This window comes from Juglans microcarpa x Juglans regia, chromosome 2S, assembly GCF_004785595.1.
Source record: "Juglans microcarpa x Juglans regia isolate MS1-56 chromosome 2S, Jm3101_v1.0, whole genome shotgun sequence".
Classification (NCBI taxonomy): domain Eukaryota; kingdom Viridiplantae; phylum Streptophyta; class Magnoliopsida; order Fagales; family Juglandaceae; genus Juglans; species Juglans microcarpa x Juglans regia.
Window position 1 is genome coordinate 27,296,251 of NC_054597.1, and position 18,416 is coordinate 27,314,666.

General features: G+C 36.7%; 1 protein-coding gene and 2 long non-coding RNA genes across 4 annotated transcripts in view; 1 reads left to right on the forward strand and 2 right to left on the reverse strand.

Annotated features, from left to right (window-relative positions):
- Positions 1-663, reverse strand: part of LOC121251521 — a 30,451-nt gene extending 29,788 nt beyond the window's left edge. Inside the window, exon 1 of the long non-coding RNA XR_005938037.1 lies at positions 533-663. This is a non-coding gene — a long non-coding RNA (uncharacterized LOC121251521). The remainder of the gene's footprint in view (positions 1-532) is intronic.
- LOC121251517 (probable caffeoyl-CoA O-methyltransferase At4g26220) overlaps positions 1-5,490 on the forward strand; it is a 68,052-nt gene extending 62,562 nt beyond the window's left edge. The window contains exons 5-7 of one of the 2 annotated variants that reach the window (XM_041150790.1): positions 4,568-4,683; positions 4,760-4,891; positions 5,131-5,490. In XM_041150790.1, the coding sequence (XP_041006724.1) occupies positions 4,568-4,683; positions 4,760-4,891; positions 5,131-5,421 (539 nt within the window). In that variant the 3' untranslated portion in view covers positions 5,422-5,490. The remainder of the gene's footprint in view (positions 1-4,567; positions 4,684-4,759; positions 4,892-5,130) is intronic. The other variant, XM_041150792.1, reaches the window with a different exon arrangement.
- On the reverse strand, positions 661-18,182 carry LOC121251522. Its single transcript, XR_005938038.1, has 5 exons — positions 18,171-18,182; positions 14,206-14,213; positions 11,371-11,375; positions 7,673-7,678; positions 661-782 (listed from the first exon to the last, which is right to left on the reverse strand). It is a non-coding gene; the product is annotated as an uncharacterized LOC121251522 (long non-coding RNA).
- Between the last annotated feature and the right edge of the window lie 234 nt (positions 18,183-18,416).

Sequence of the window (18,416 nt, forward strand, 5' to 3'; positions counted from 1 at the left end):
AAGCACTCAGAGGAATTAAGGTAAATATTATTTTAAACTAACTTTAGTTTATAAAATAATATTTATTCATCATTAATAAAATGATGAAATCTTATTTAATATATTTAAAAGGATGAAACCATTTAATTAATTAAAGCTTTCAACATAATTTAAATCCCAATAATATTTCAAATAACTGGAATCATTTTAATAATTAATATTAAAATGATCTCCGACAATTATAATATTTTGGAGCTCTTCAAAATATTATAATTGTCTCTTTTAAAAACAAGTTTAACTTAACGATACTGGAAACACCTCATATAAATATTTCCAGTACATTTAAACACTTGGCGTACTTTAGAAGTCACATAATATACCGAGAGGCACGTCGTCATGGTTCGGCACACATGATGATGCTCGCAGTCGCCAGAAAGAATGGCAGACTGTTGCATAATTTCGTCATCAGAATTTACTTACGTCGGAAAGGAGGAGCCTTACGTAAGAAAGAGAGAAGCTTACGTAAGAAGAAATGAGCGGGAGTTACAGGAACCCCTCAAGAGTAATCTAATAGTTGTTTACACACCCCTGGGAGAAAGCAATTATAATGTTCCCTTCATAAAGAAAACTACAAAACATGATGAGACAATTAGAAGTTCATAATCCTGAGATGATTTAGTTATATCAGGTTGCCTTGTAAATTATTGAACCACTTAGAACATCATTAACCATGAAACTCTGTGGAAATGAAATCAAACAAATTAGGGAAATTTGATTTGGTTCGCCTTTTTTTATTCAAACTGCTCCACAAACTTCCAAGCCATAATGTGGTGGCCACCCACTAGGGCAACCAGGGCTGGCCCGTTCTTTAGATATAAATATAATTTATTATTCTCTAATTTATTTTTTTAATATTAAACTAAAGGTTGTTAGATGACTTTACTAAGGGCACTTCAGACAATTCACCTGGTGATTGCAGGGTTCCAGATTTAACTTGTCTGAATGACTGAGGGATACAAAATGAAAATATATGTGTAACGCCCCGATCCCGAAGGTCCGGAGAGTTAGCTCTTAAGACCTAATATCAACTTAAATCACAACTATGAAATCCAGAAAATCTCATAAAATATTAATCTATTTAATCAATCCAAACATCTAAGTTCCTCCATGGAAACAATAAAGAAATTTCCAATAACATAAATTAGAAATTCTCCAAAAACTCGAAAATATTCTCAACTCAATCAAAATACCCGAAAAATAAATCAGTTTACTAACTACGATTCTCAAATAAGCACTTGTACCTTCAGACACTTATTCCACTACGATCATCACACCTTGCTAAACTTCATACTCTTGTTCTCCAACTGAGACATCAAAATTATCTAAAAAATAATTGGAGATAAGAGGTGAGTTATCAACAACTCAGTAAGAAGATGACATATACTAGTGTGTAAACATGAGCATTTACAGAAATCAGAATGTAGAAACAAAATATTTTCTTTCAGAGTGCAGAATCAAAATAATATTTTCATAATGCAGCGTCAGAACATGTTATCAAAAAATATCAGAGCTAAAGTTCGAAAATATTCATAATCAAAATCCCTTTGGCATAGCATGAATTGAAACATCACATCTTATCTTATCATATCATAACAAATACCATGTTTAACCCCGTGGTAGGGTTGTACAAACCCCGATAGCTAACTGAGTAGTAACAGAATGTGAATCTTCCCCTTATTCATTCTCGAAGCCCCAAGTGTGCACATAGGAAAGATCACGCAGAAAACTACTTTGTTTCCAAAGTTGGTGCACCAAAAACAGAAAAGTTGGTACCAACCCGAATATAGGCCACAGTTTTATACCCATGGTAAGGTCAAAACGGAATAGAAATAGAAACAGAATGCTATGCTAGAGGTTTTAAGAAATCACATCAGATCATATCAGAGTACAGAAAATCTTCAGAACAGAACAAAATCATATCACAACATAATTTATGCACAAAATTTAATATTGCTCTCTTTTCAAAGTTCAGAAACAAAATGTCAAAAATAAGCTCATGTCTACACCAGTCATGACAGAAAATAATTTATTCTTAAACAGAATCTCATGAGTAATGCAAAACAAATGACTGAGGTAGTTCAAATTTCTTTTCATAATCAAATATGTATATTTTTCAAAAATAACCCTAGCTCATTTTATTTTAATGCAAAGTCTAGCATAGAAACTCCGCTTACCTAGACTTCTTAGCTTTTCAGGAATTTCCTCAAAATGCCGAACAATTATTAATTGTCACCTATAACATAATAATGTAATTTTCATAAATTTTTAATTAATCACGTATTTCGATATTTAATCCTAAGTTTCTAAAATAACCTATTTAATTCTTCAAAACCTAAAATTACAATTTATCACTTTCTAAAATCGTCAATGCTGATTTAATAACTATGACTAAAACATTTAAAAGTTTGATCTATTTATTATTGAAAACAAACTATAAAGTTTAATACTAGATAATATAATTATCCCAAAATATTTCAAAATAAACATAACTATTTTTAAATAGACTAAATCACATCTAAAGTGTAAAAACAACATTACTCCAATATTGTTTACTCTTAAAATAAATCTTTACTTAATAATATGTTAAAATACTTAAGTGATTTATGTAATCAGAATTATATAAGAGTGTACTAATACATAATAAAAAAATTAAAAGCACATTAATATAACATGTAGTAAAAGGGCACTAATGTAATTTCCTTCATTTCTTTGAAAACCAACAAAAGCCTATGGAAACAGATAACTTGCATGGCAGGGGCTTACTCACAGAGGAATCACGCGGCAGCGTGTGACGCAGCGAGGGGCTAAAGGCTTAGCAACATAGCAGTGGTGATCTCGGCGGAGCACTGGAAGCGAGAGAGAGTGAGAGAGAGAAACATAGTGAAGGTATGAGTGAGAGACGGAAAGAGTATGGCATACAAAAGGGGAGAGAGCTCACAGTGGGACAACGAGAAGGCGTGCGACTGGTCGGGAGTTATGTGCGGTGGCTTCCGTCGTGTAACGTGGATGAAAAATCGAGGGGCACAGGGAGAGGGAGAGACTGGCCGAGGAGCTCAATGGAACGGCTTGAGCAAAGACTACTCTGTTTCAGGAGTGGAAAAACAAATTATGCCGTGTGTTCCTCCTTCAACGGCTGGGCAACGGTGGTTGGCTTTCCGTGGCGGCGAGGACGGCCTGGAGGGTGGTGCGCTGCTTGCAAGGAGGAGTTGCTGTCTGTGAGTTCGTGTGGTAGGGCAGCGGCGTCACGGAGAATCAACCTGTGTTGTGCTATGGGCTTGGCCAATGATTGGGTGTTGCACGGCTGCGCTGAGGGGAAGGTCTCATAGTGAGGAGAAGAAGTGGCTATGGTGAGGCTTTGGGCCCTGGGCGATGGTCGTTTACTGTGAAAAAAGGGTTGTGCTGCAGAGGAATCGTGGTTGCTGTTTATTTGTGGGGAGGAGTGTGCAGTAGGAGAGATAGGCTGTGACTTGTTGGGGATAGAAAAGTGAAAGCGGCAACCCTAGTTTATCAAATTGAGGAACTGCTAAACGTGAGTATATATATGTATATCTATTACACAACAGTTGCCGTGAATGATGCAGGGATAGGGACGTTCATGCCATGGAGAAAAGGACGAGTAAAATGCACTAGATGAAGTCATGCACGACGAGAAAACTGTGGGGCTATCCGATGAACTGTGAAGTTGCCCTGTGAATAAAAAAAATGTTTGAAACAAAACAAACACAAAATGAGGAGGATATAGAAGTGTACGTGCATGTGATGTAAGTGCTTAAATATATATCAAAGGGCGATACGAAAAACCCTAGAGAAAAGACGGAGACGTGCGTGTGCATGTATAGGGATAAAACCGACGTAAAACTGTGTAGAATCGTGGAGTCTGAAGCTAAGGTAACACGGGCTTGGGCTTTATGGTCTAAAAAAAAAATGTAGTGAATCAAAAATATAAATGGGCTCTTCCTTAAATTTTCTCGGCCCATAAAATAGTATGTTAAAAAAATTTAAATTGAATTTTTCACATTGTTAACCCAAAATATATAATAATAAAAAAAACCTTGGCGCTAGGCCCGGGTGTTACAATGTGATAGGTTGGGGTCCAAACTATTGAATTTTAGTAGTTTGGACTTTGGACTAAAATTTGAAAAATGGGTGATAGACTTTATAGTTTGAGAGTGCAAAGATAAAAATGGAAAAGTGATTTGTAAAAGTCCCAAATAGACAAGCCCCATACAAGCCTTTGAAAAAATATGGACCCAAATAAAAAAGTACAAAAAAACTATTCTTTATTAGTGAGACCCACTTTTTTACTAAAGACTTGTATAAAATTTGTCTATTTAAAGCTTATACCTAACATTACTCATAACAATGAACTCTCCAGTGCAGTAGTACTTATTTATAGCAACAATTGATCACTAGGCTTTTAAAATGGGTCAGTGTAAGACTTAGAAGTATTTTACTTCATCTCTCATCGTTCATAAAGATAATTGGCATGTCATTTTTTAGTGTAGGATGGCTACTGCACCAGATGCAGGTCAGTTGATGGCCATGCTGTTAAAGCTGGTGAATGCAAAAAAGACTATTGAAGTTGGCGTTTTCACAGGATACTCTCTTCTCCTGACTGCTCTTACCATTCCAGAGGATGGCAAGGTTTGAATTGATAATCTTTAGTGGGGATACTATGCTCAATCTATCAAGCTACTTACAATTTGCAGTACTAGTGCAGATCATGGCCATAGATGTAAGTCGGGAGACATTTGAAATTGGATTGCCAAAAATTAAGAAAGCTGGTGTTGCAGAAAAAATTGATTTCATCGAGTTTGAGGCTTTACCAGTTCTTGATCAACTCTTGCAAAATGTGAGAATGAGCTTCTTTCTTTCTTCTTCTTCTTCCAAGACGTGTAAACAAAACTAAAACATGGTCGATCGGTTCCATCCATGGGGATGAGTTTCTTTTTCATCTTATTTTTCTGTCATGCTTGACACAGTAGGATCTCATTTTCTCAAGATCCTCTCATTTAACATTTTATTCTGCTCGTCTTGATTTTACTTTCCGCAATAAGGTCTTCACTCTTATCTTTATTTATGGCATTGCAGCCTGAGAACGAAGGGAGTTTCGACTTTGCTTTTGTTGATGCAGACAAGGTTAATTATTGGAACTACCATGAGAGGCTGATGAAACTGATAAAGGTAGGTGGGTTGGTTGTCTATGATAACACACTCAGGGCTGGAATAGTTGTAATGCCTGATGGGTTGGTTCCGGAGTTCATGAAACCAGGCAAGCAGTTGACAATCGAGCTTAACAAATTACTTGCAGCTGATCCTCGTGTCCAATTGTCACATGCTTCCATAGGTGATGGGATCACGATATGCAGGCGTCTCTACTGAACATCTTCTTGAAACCTCTCTACATTTTTACTTGTATGCATAAACTATTATGAAGAACTGTTTGTGGTTGAGAAATCAAAAGGAGCAGAGGCTGCTGCTATAAATCCCTGCTGAGCCGAGGGTTCATTCTCAGGATTTCACCACTTTTTATATTTTGGATTACATGTTCTCGTACGAATTCAAAGACAAGGAAGCTATATTTATTTTTTAGGACCTGAAATTATCTGCACCAATCCCTGCAGCTGTCTTTTTCTTTTCTTTTTGTGTTTTGGGACTATGTATTCTGATTCACAAAGTATGTAATGCAATCCTGCCACTGTGTTGAACAGTTGAAATGAATTTTGTATCAATAATAGTAGAATTATGTAGGTAGAATTGAACAGTTGTGTTGATAAGAATTGCTTAGAGAAATCTAATATTTGCCTCCTTTTACACGGGAGGTTTGTGTAAGGCCCAACCAGCGATGTGAGGCCTAGACTCGTGCGCAAAGGCCTAGCCTTTTCTTGGAGAGTTTGGAAACGATGCCGTTTTGGGGTAAGTCTCCTTCTTCCTCAGCTTTCCCAATTCTTTCTCCCTCTTTTTCTCCTTCGGTTTTCTGGTTTCCGCACCTCCAGATGTCTCTCTCACACACTACCCACCTTCCCTTCCCGATTTCATCTCTTCCTTTCGTTTGGTCGGATTCGTGAGTCCAAATTTCATGCCCTAATATTTCTCCATTTTTTCTTTTCCCTCACATCCGGTTTTTCTCTCTAATCCGACACCCTTTCTCTTACTCTGTTTTTCTCTACGCTTTGCTTGGAGTTGCAGGTAGTGCAAATGTGTTTTAGTGGTTTTTCTTTTTCTTTCTTTCATTGTGTTCCTCTTAGTCACTCACTCACGCTCGGTTCTCTCTTGCTCTCTCCTGTCTGTGAAGTGGATAATCTCAGTGAGTGACGTCGAGCCCTGTTGAGCGAAGGTAAGATCCTCTTGGTTTCACAAATGCCACACACATATTCTGAGTTTGTTCTCTCTTTTCCCATTCTCTCACTCACTCACCTGCGTGATGTTCTAGTTAATTTCTAGTGCTACCTTGTTGGGTGGAAAACAAAAATTTGACTGGTTGCCGAGAGCTTCTTCAGTGGGTAAATCTCTTCTTTTCTATTTTTCTCTTTAAGATTTCACATCTCTCTTCCTCTTACTCGAAATGGTTATTGAATAATTTTTTTTTTTTTTTTAAAAATGCAATCCGTGGTTTTGGTGGATTTTCTTTCCAGTGCGCCTTGTGTTTGTTGTAGTGCAGTGAGTACGTCGTCCTACTCGTTTTCTCATAAACGTTGAGCCTTCAACCATAAGTTTTTCACTACGTTGGGTATTTTTCTCTCTTGAAGAATAAAATTTGATTTGTTGGATTGGTGTTTTAGAAATATATAGAAGTGAGTCTTGTTAGGTGCCAATTAAGTTTTAGAAGTGTTAAATTTTTCTTTTGTGGAGTTGTGAACGAAAAGAAACGCTTAATGTGTAATGTTGTTTTGGTTAAATTGTTGGTGGTTGCTTGGAGTTATGGGCTACTGAAATGGGTGTGATTTATTGATTATTTGAGTTGACATTGGGTTTGGTGGATGTATTGGTCATTATTGAAATTGAAATATGGTATTTTGGACTGAAGTGTGAGCTGTTCAATTTAGTATTTGGTTGTTTGAGTTGGGTTATTTTGCTAAAATGAAGGTTGGAATCATGAGTTTTAATTATTTTGGATTGAGGTTGCGTCAATGGCCTTTTAACACGTAGTGTATATTTTGTTCCTTTCAATAGGTGACGTGATCATTAGAGATCGAATTCAAGGCATAGATAATACGTTGCAAGAGTTAGGTAAGCGCGGTTCCTATGCTAGGTTTTATACGAGTTCATAAGACTGAGGTAGACTTTATGAAAACTTGCATATTTTGTGATGAAATAAGAACTTGGGAAAACAAAACCAACCTCGGTCACTTATTTGAATTACTTATGAAATCTATGTGGGAAAGGAAAAATATTCTCTGACATGCATTGTGTAGATATGAGCAAAATTCTATTATATGGTCTCTAAAATCTGAAAAATTGTGCATTTATTTAGAAAGGTGCTCTGACTTTTGTTTTCAGTATGTGAAAATGATCTGATTATGTTTTGGTACTTTGTTTTATTTTGATATAACATCTGAAAACCTTTGGCATGGTGTACTGATTTTGTATCTGACTCTGTCTCTGCTCTGCTCTACTCTATTTGGGTTGGTACCAACTTCTCTATCTCTGAGTGCACCCACTTTGGAAACAAAGTGGTTTTATTGTGGTCTTTCCTGTGTGCACACTCGGGCTCCGAAAAGAATAAGAAAAATATTTCACCTCTGACTCTGCCTGGTTTGGCCACCAGGGTTAGGACAACCCTACCACGGGGGTGAAACATGGTCTCTGCTCTGTGAGATGCTCTGTTTTGATGTGATGATGATGCTCAGTTTATGTTATGCCAAAGTACTACGGGTTTTAATTGTCTTAAAACCATCGCTCTGTTACTTTTGAAAACATGTTTTGTTCTACGTGATAACTCTGTAAAATATTTTGTTCTGCATACTGTACTTTGTAAATGCTCGTGTTTGCACACTAGCATATGTCCTCTGCTTACTGAGTTGTTAATAACTTACCCTTCTTATCTTCATAATATTTTCAGATGATGTGGAGAGTCCAACTGAAGACCTGGATTAGAATGGTGGGCATGTTTGAGCTGATAAGAGGAAGTTAGACGAAGGAATTCTGATGTCCTTTAGATTTAATGTCTCTTAGATTTAATTATATCTTGGGTTTAGTAAGACTTATGAAATTATTAGTTTGATTTGTTATGACTACCGGGAGATTGTGGACTCCTTAGTTTATTTTTTTTTTTTGTTGCGGTAATGACTTTGTGGAAATTTCAAAGTGTTTATTTAGAAGACATGAGATTGAGTTTGGCTCAAGAACATTCGGCAGCACTCTATCTCGGTTTGGGTTTCCTTTACATGGCTGGTGCTGGCTAGCTTTTTAAGGAGTTCATGAATGTGAGGATGATTGTTAGAGCGAATTTGGTTAAGTATTGGGAGCCCACAATGGTGAGCAATACGCTTCACGAGGCGGTGATCTTGTTGAGGGATGGGGGAGATTGGGATTGGTTCATTAACTTGAGTGCTTCGGATTATCCCTTGGTGACCCAAGACGGTAAGGGAACTTAAAACCTCGATACTAGTTGAATTTTGGATTTTGCCACTACCGATAAGCTCTTGGGTATAAATTAAGTTGCTTTTTATTGGCACTTTAACTTGTGAAATGAGTTTCCTCTCATTTCTAGTGTTCTCTAGCGAGGAGGAAGAACATCCTTCACTGGAAGGGTATTTTGCCAAGGGCAATTTGATTCGGTAAGATTGCAGAACTCAGAGACTACAAGTGAACAAATAGCGAGGACTTGATTAAGATTACAAGATGACAGAAGAACTAACAGAAAGATGGAACCGATTTTCCTTAACACAGGAAGAAAAAGATGAGATTGTAATTACAGGACAGGATGTCAAGAAAACCATGGAAAGAGGTAAGTCGTGTCTGGTGGGAAAGATTATAGCTGATAAGAGGATTAATAAAGTGGCCTTTAGAAACACCATTTGCAAGATATGGAAACTCTGTGTTGAAGTTCAGATTATTGAAGTAGGTGAAAACCTGTACATCTTTGAATTCCAAACTGGGACAGACTTGAATAGAATATGGGAGGGACAACCCTGGCTGTTTGATATGAACTTATTGTGTCTGAAAAAATTTGAGGGTTATACACCTATAACTGACCTGGCTTTTACACATACAAACTTGTGGGTTCAGTTACACAATTTACCCCTGGGATGTATGAACAAGGAAATTAGGACTAGAATTGGTTCATCAATTAGGACTCTAATTAAACTGGATGTTGATATCAATGAGAACTGTTGGGGGAGATGGATGAGAGTTCTTGTTGAATTAGATATGAAGAAACCATTAGCAAGAGGGAAAGTGGTGGATCTGCTGGGACACAAAGGTTTAGTGAACTTTCAATATGACAAACTCCCTAAGTTTTGCTTCTCTTGTGGAGTTATAGAACATGCTTCCAGTGGATGTGTTGGCCTGAATAATCCAGTGGATACTATTAAGCTAACTAGTAATTATCAATATGGGACTTGGATGAGAGCTACTAACTCATGAACTAGTACAACTAGCTCGGGAACAAGCTCCAGTTATGGCAGCAATTCAGGAAAAACACTTCAAGCTATCAATATGACTAAGTCAGCTGGACAGGAAACAGAAATTCCAAGGATTACTGGTAATAAAGAGGTGATAAGAGAAGATAGTAGTAAGATTGCACTGCAGACAGTAGCAGAGGAGGAGGAGCAGATCAGTAAGACAGATTTATTTAAGATAATTGTTTTACCTAAGATAGACTTGGATATACCACACAATAGCTTGAACAGTTCACTTCCAGAATCCTCTTCTGAAATAAAGGCAAATATTGAAGAGAAAGGGAGAGAAATCGAGGAAGATCGCATGCTCTTATGCATACCTCAGCAGCCTATTGAGAGCAGTGGCAATAAATGGAAAAGAAGGGCTAGGGGGTAGGCTAACATTGAAATGATGACTAATACTCCTTATGCTATAAGGAAAGGGAAAATAGAAGAAGATAACTCTCCATTTACCTTGGAGAGTAATCAGGATGCTAGGGGCAAGAAGCAAGTTGTGGCATCTAATGTGAATTTAGAGGCGAAGGCGTTTAATCAACCCCGCTGGGAGAAATAAGGCTTCACATTGGAACTGCAGAGGGCTTGGCAACCCTCAGATAGTTAGGGACCTTAGCCATTTGGTTAAGGTTCACAAGCCTAACATCTTGTTTCTCATGGAAACCAAGATGGATAAAAAAAGATTGGAAGCTATTAAGTATAAATTGGGTTTTAAAGGTCTTTTTACTGTGGAGGGAGTGGGAAGAAGTGGGGGGTTGGCTGTTTTTTGGGAAGAGGGTGTAAAACTCAGAATACATACCTACTCTCAGAGGCATATCAACTCGTGGATTGATTTAAATCATTTTTCTTGGATGATGACATGCTTTTATGGGCATCCTGAAACTGAACATAGGCATCAAGGTTGGACTCTCTTGAAACACCTTAAACTTCAATTTCCTAAAAGATGGCTTTGCTTAGGAGACTTTAATGAGATTTTATACCAAAGTGAGAAGTTTGGAGGGGTGAAAAGAGAGGAAAAACAGATGGAAAGGTTTAGGGAAGTGTTGCAAGACTGCAAGCTTAGTGACTTGGGTTATACATGAGGAAAGTATACATGGGCTAACAACAGGTCAGATCATAATTTTACAAAAGAAAGGCTCGATATGGCAATTGAAAACTCTGAATGGTGTGCAACCTTTGGAGGGGGAGAGGTGAGAATATTGCCTTCATCCACATCCGACCATTGTCCAATTTTAGTGTCACTAAGTCAGCAACAGATCAATTCAATCAACCATACTCAAGTTAGGAGATATGAAGATAGACGGTCTTCTTTTTTAGACTGTGAATATGTGATAAAAAAGGCATGGAACCAAGGGAGAGGTCATGTTACTGGATTGCAAAGGATCAAGGAAAAGTTAGAGACTTTCATGACTAACTTGAGGAGATGGAGCTATAGAAGGGAATTGGAGGAAAGAGGAAGTTTAATTCAGAAATCCAATAGGCCGCAACATCTTCAGTAAACTCTTACACAGCAGAATCAGTGCAGCAGTTGAAACAAACTCAATAAGAAGTGGATGATATTCTTGAGAGGGAGCACATGAAATGGAAGCAAAGAGCTAAGGTGATATGGTTGCAACAAGGGGATCGAAACACAAGATATTATCATCTCTGTGTAGATCAAAGAAAGAACAAACACAATTTTGCAACTTGAGGATGAGTCTGGAATTACCTTGACAAACTCTGAAGATACTGGGAAGGCTTTTACTCAATTTTATAAGGGCTTGTTTACAACTTCTGAGCCTACTCATATTGAGGAATTTCTTAATGCTACTAAAAGAAAAGTTACTCAACAAATGAATAACAAGCTACTTCTACCATTTAGCAAAGAAGAAATTAAAGAAGTTGTTTTTCAAATGGGGCCATACAAGGCACCAGGCCCAGATGGTTAGGGAGCTTGTTTTTACCAAAGATATTGGTTTGTTGTGGGTGATGAGGTATGTGAAGCCATTTTATCCTTTCTACGTTTTGAGTAAGGCATCTCTTCTATTAATTACACCTATCTTGTGATGATACCTAAGCATAACAACTCAAAGAACACTACTGAGTACAGACCAATCCGTTTATGCAATGTGCTTTACAAAATTGTTACAAAGCTCTTAGCCAATCGAATGAAGGATGTCATGCTTGCCATCATATCACAGAATTAGTGTGCTTTTATTCCTGGAAGACTTATTTCAAACAATATCTTAGCAGCTTATGAGACTCTTCATACTATGAAAACCAAGTTGAATGGTCATAAAGGTTATATGACAATGAAACTGGATATGAGCAAGGCCTATGATAGAGTAGAATGGAGATTTCTCAAAGAAGCTATGCTTAAAATGGGGTTTGATAAAAAATGGATTGAACTGATTCCAAGATGTATTACTTTTTCCTCATTCTCAGTTTTACTTAATGGGACACCTCAAGAAGTTTTTAAACTATCAAGGGGATTAAGACAAGGCTGCCCTTTATCCCATTTTTTGTTCATAATCTGTGCTGAAGCATTAACTGCTAAGCTGATCCAAGCATAACAAAAAGGGGTAATTTCAGGGGTTCCATTGGCAAGAGGAAGAATAAAGATGAACCATGTGTTCTTTGCAGAAGATAGTCTGCTGTTCTGTAGGGCCTCTTTACAAGAATGGGCAGGTTTGAATCAGATTTTACATGGTTATGAACTGGCTTCTGGACAGCAACTCAATAGACAGAAAACCTCATTGTTTTTCAGTACAAACACTAACCCTTTGACCAAAAACTATATCATGGAAGTTGTTGGTTTAAGAGCCTCTACTAATCTGGAAAAGTACTTGGGATTACCATCTTTTATTGGAAGGTCAAAATTCAGAGAATTCCAAGGCATTCTTGAAAGAGTTAGAAAGAGAATTGAGAATTCGAAGAATAGGTTTTTTTCATTGCCTAAGACACTATGCTATAAACTAAATACTTTAATGGCAAATTTTTGGTGGGGTGCTCAAGAAAATGTCTAAAATTCACTAGAAAAGCTAGCAGATTTTGAGTTTGAGTAAATCAGAAGGTGGCATGGGATTCAAGGACTTGGTGAGTTTCAATCAAGCTTTACTTGCCAAACAAGTTTGGAGACTTCTCACTCAGTCTTCATCATTGGCAGCCACAATTATGAAAGCACTTTATTTCCCTACTTCATCTATCCTTCAAGCTAAGCTTGGATCTAGACCTTCATTTGTATGGAGGAGCTTATACTCAGCCATTGACATAATCAAAGAAGGATGCATATGGAGAGTAGGGGATGGAAAAAAAAATTAAAGTGAGGACTGATAAATGGATCCCAACAATTGGACTTGGTCATATTCAACCACAAACGAGTGTTCTGTCAGACAATGCAAAAGTGGCAGACTTAATTGATCATAACAAGGGATGGTGGGATATATCATTACTGAGAGAAGTTTTTAATGAGGCAGAGGTTAAAGAAATCCTTAAAATACCTGTGTCACAAGGTGATAGAGAAGATAAGCTAGTATGGAAAGCCACATCAACTGGTAATTTTTCTGTCAGAAGTGCATACGATTTGTACAAGCAGCAACAACAAAATCAAAGGAGGGAATCTTCTACAAAAGGGGATCAAAGGGAGTTATGGAAACAAATATGGAAGTTGCAAATAAAGAATCCTGTAAAAGTTTTCATTTGGCGTGCCATTACAGATGCCCTACCAACAAAACAAAATTTGCACAAAAGAAAGATTACTTCTGACCAATTATGCCCCATATGTCAAAATGCAATTGAAACACCTGCTCATATTCTTTGGTCCTGTCCATCTGCACAAGATGTTTGAGGGTTAGAAAGCAGGAAAATACAAAAAACTGCTTTTCTTGATGCCAACTTTGGTTTCATTTTTCTGAGCTTGCTACAGAGAACAGACCAAGAGGAGATTAATTTATTTGCAGAAACAACAAGGGAAATATGGCAGAGGAGAAACAAATGGATTTTTGAAGGCAATTTATTAACACCAGAAGCAATTACAATCAGATCTAAGCAAGCACAACAGGATTTTAAACAGTTACAAACAAAGCAAGAAGCTATGCACAAGAGGACACAACACCAAGCTAGCAGACAATGGTTTGCACCACCATATACATGGCTTAAACTTAACTGGGATGTTGCTATCAGGAAGGAAGATTACAAAATTGGCATTGGAGTGGTTATTCAAGATAGTGAGGCAGAAGTTTTAGCCACCTTAATGCAACCAATTCAGTTCTGTTCACAACCAGATATTGTAGAAGCTAGGGGGTTACTCACGACTGCAAAATTGTGTAGGGAACTTAATTTGCAAGATGTTATTTTCGAAGGGGATTCAATTCAGGTCGTCAATGCTATGAGACAAAGCACATCACAGAATGGAATCCTAAGCTGTTTGGTGGAGGACACGAAGACCACATTGTTAGATACAAACTAGACAATACAACATGTGAGAAGGGATGCTAACAAGGTGGCACATCAACTTGCTAAAAAGGCTGTTTCATTAGCTCAAGAAACTTTTGATATAAATTACATAGACACTAGTATCTTGCCTTTTGTAATGGCTGAAGGACATAGCTCTGCTTGAAGTAATGAAGATGTGTTATTTTCAAAAAAAAAAACTTGTGAAATGGGTATGCCTTTGAATATTTTTTCTAAACACAAAGTGCATGTCTTCAAGAGTAGAAAAAATACAGTTATATTTGGGTGATGGTTTTTCTTGATTTGGTATTTATGCATTTTCGTGGGAGTTTAGTAGTTGCCAAAACTACTTGGTGGCAATTGGTCTAGACCCTGTTTAAATTAACTAAAATAGCTTGGTGGAGTACAAAATACAAATAAAATAATAAAAATTTACAATAATAAAAATTGTATACTACTAAGTTGTAACTAATAATCATAACTAAGCTATTACAATAATACAAATTAAGCTAAAACTATTAAAAAATTACAAATTCATCTAAAAAATATTACAAGTTGTCACATAATTAAATAAATTATGATAACACAATTAACTATTAAGGAACAAATTATAGTAAGATTACAATTAAAGCAAGAATAGAAAAAAATATAATTACAAACAAGAAACAAAAATAAAAAAATAAAAACATTTATTAGAAATGTAAAAAGTACAAACATTAAAAGTATTAACCAAGATGGGATTGGGATGAAGATGAGAATGAGATAATTGGGTCATTGGGATTAGGATTGGGCATATGACAGTGGGACTATAAATGCTAAAAAACAATACAAGAAAGAAAAGTTAAAATTACCACAAATTATATAAATACAGAAAACTAATTAAGGGACATTGTACAAACCAATGGCAAATGAAAATGGTGAGTCCAATACACATGAAGTCATATTGTAGTGGAGGTAGACCTCGTCTCATGTATACCTATAATAATTAAATTTGAAATTAATACCCGTTAAATCAATATAAATAAATTAAAATAAAAAATAAAATCCACGATTATCAAATCCAAGCTAATCACCACCCTTCTCCTCGTCGGTCTCCTTAAAATCAAGAACATATTTTATATGAATTGGGGTCTCGTTGACCCAGTTTTGTATGCAAATCAATGCCTCCACAGTGGTAGGAGACAATGAACTCTAGAATGAATCCAATATGCACTCTCCAGGGCTAAAAGCCCACTCTGAGGTTATGGTGTTAATAGGGATGACCAAAATATTACGGGCTATCTCTCCAAAGACGGAATACTTCACAACATTGGTCTTCCACCAAGATAATATATCAAAGCCTTGTGTAAATGGGTAAAGATCTCCTACCAAGTATCTATCTACCTCTAACTAAGCCTCTGCAGGATGATGGACTAGGGGATTTTACTTCAACCTCTCACCCCACTCCAACCTGCCCCTTTTCCCAATCCCAGCTTCTGGAGGGCGTGGGGGTAGGTGTAGGTGCCGATATATTACCACCCCTGAACAAGAAAAACTCATCAAACAATCTAACAAGGGTTTCCCTAACCCTTGCTGCAATATGCTTTGCCTATGTGTTTCCCTGTGCCAATCCGAAGCCATATACTATGCCATCAATCTTGTACTGGAGGTCAAGAGCAACAACCACATATAACAAAATATTTACCATACTAAAATCTCCACAATACTTTTCATACTTAACCATCATCATCAATGTCATCTCTCATCCTAATTTGGTCACTCATGCACATGTCATCCAATTCTTCTTTCACAAAAAGTCTACAAAAATAACAAAAACCACTCAATCATCATCAGTAGGCTTGCCTAATCCCCCGTGCTTATCAAAATATTTGACATATTGAATGTCTTTATCACCCAGTAATGCTAATGTAGATTTATATTCTTGGGCCACCTCCAATGCGAAGAAGATTGAGTTCTATCTTGTAGAAACATCTTGACAAAGGCCCTTCTTGAATGTTATACCTGCAGCCCTCACAACAACCTTAAATTTCTCCAATGTAGCAGGTGAAGATCTCACAAATTTCACAGTAGTTCTAACTCTACAACCAAGTCATCAAGATCTTTCAAACCATCACTGACAATTATATTTAGAATATGTGTAGCACATCTCATATGCAAACACTCACCGCCCAAGATTTTTTTATTTGCCTCTCTAAGAAAGGCTTAAGATGCCCCAATGTGACATCTTTAGATGAGACATTGTCAATTGTAAATGTCACACCCCATGCCAACCCCTACTCCTTTATTGTAGCCTCCAAGGCCTTTCCAACCATCTCACCCTTGTGATCAGAAATTTAATAAAACTTAAGTTTTTTTTTAATTTCCAATCAATCAATAAAATACACAGTCAAATACATATAATTATAATTTTGAACAAATGTGCATGTATCGGTGGCGAAGCAAACTCTTTGACCCACCAATTAACCTCTCAACAAATCTTTTTTTGTTCTTGTTTTTTTATATCCTTTGCCACCATGTGGCGAGAAGAAATGTAAACCTAGGTTCTAAGTACTTAGAATATGCTTGGAACCATTTTTCCTCTGCAAACTAAAACTGTAGCTCGTCCATGATGACCATACGAACTAGGTGTCTCCTACACTTTTCTAGATAATACTTACTGTACCCCTGTAAATTTGCACCCCTCACTACTCCCATCTGCCATTCTTTTTAAGTCTAGTCTCTAGTCTATGTTAACTATTCTCTTTTAAAGATTTTAATATTGGACTCTTTTTGCATTGTTCTTCAAAGTGGATCTTTAATTGGGATGTACCATGTCTTCTATAGGGGTGGCAAATCTTGTTTTCGTATTGTGTTCGTGTCATGTCAAGTCATGAACATTCGACTATATAGGTCAACTCGAACACAACCCATTAAGCTAAACGTGTCAAACTTCCAAACCCTAAACCAACCCATTTAGATAACGGGTCTGTCATGCCACTCATTTCGACCTGTTTAATAATTAATTAGAAATATGTTCACAACATAACTCATTTAAACCTATTTGTTTCATGTAAATGAGTTGATCCAAAATGCATAACTCATTTGGCTTGATTAACATAATTTCACATAAAAGTTAAAATCTATATTTATTAATGACCACAATATCTTAAAAAATATATAGTAATATTTTTTAAATTTTAACATATAATAAAACCAATATTACAAACTATACAATAACAAATATGAGCATAGGTCTAAAATTACAATCTCAACAATAAAAATATAAGCATATTGAGAAATACCAATAGTAAAACTTAACAATAATGACATTTTAATTTTGAAATAAATTCTAAACGAGTCAAAACGAGTTGATTTTGTATTAAGTAAGTTCACCGTTATTGACTCTTTATAAGTCGTGCCTTAACAGGTCAACTTGTTTTGACCCAAACCCATTAACATCAAACTCAAACCAATTAGTTTCGTGTCGTATTCGTTTTGAGTTCATAGGTTGTGTCACATATTGCTACCCCTAGACTCCTATAGTGACATCCATACACTTTACCACAATGGTTACACTTAGTTTGGGAGTTATTAGGGTCACCACCCTCTAGTTTGGTGAAGTTAGTCCAAACTATTGAAATTGGTTTCTTGCTTTGTGAGGCAAGGGGGCAAGGGTAGGGTCTGCAGAGGTATGGGCAGGTGCAGGGATAGGGTTAGGTGTTGGGGTAGGGGTAGAAGAACTAGCACTAAAATCACAAAAATCTAAGTATCTATTCTCCAAAACTCACAAAAATATGAAATGAAGCAAGATGAAGGCAACAATTAAAACCATGCAAAAATACCAAAACCAGAAAGGAGTTTCGATATTGAAACCCCTAACTTAATTTAGGAAACTTCTAAATTAATTTACTTAATTAAGGATTCGGATTGAAACCTTAAACTAATTTAGGGTTTCAATCTAAAACCTAAAGTCACAATTTCACATGCACAATTTTTTTTTTTTTTTTTTTACCCACAACAATAAACAAACAAACCAATCTCCACACTCCGCAACACACAATTCAAAATCCTCCAACTCCTCAATTTAATCCATTCCTCCATAACTCAACAAAAATAAAATAAAAAATAAATGAAATAAATAAGTACATTTCACTCCGAATCGAAAACATACCTTCGGCGACGGACTAGGCGTGCGATGGAGATGGCGACGGTGACAGGCTGACAGTGTGCGACGGATGGAGCGTGAGTACGAGAGGCTAGGGTTTCACAGAAATGAGAGAAGGGATGAGAGAGGGAGATCTGAAAGTGAAGACTGAACTGAGGGTGGGAGGGGATTGCCGAGGGGGTTGG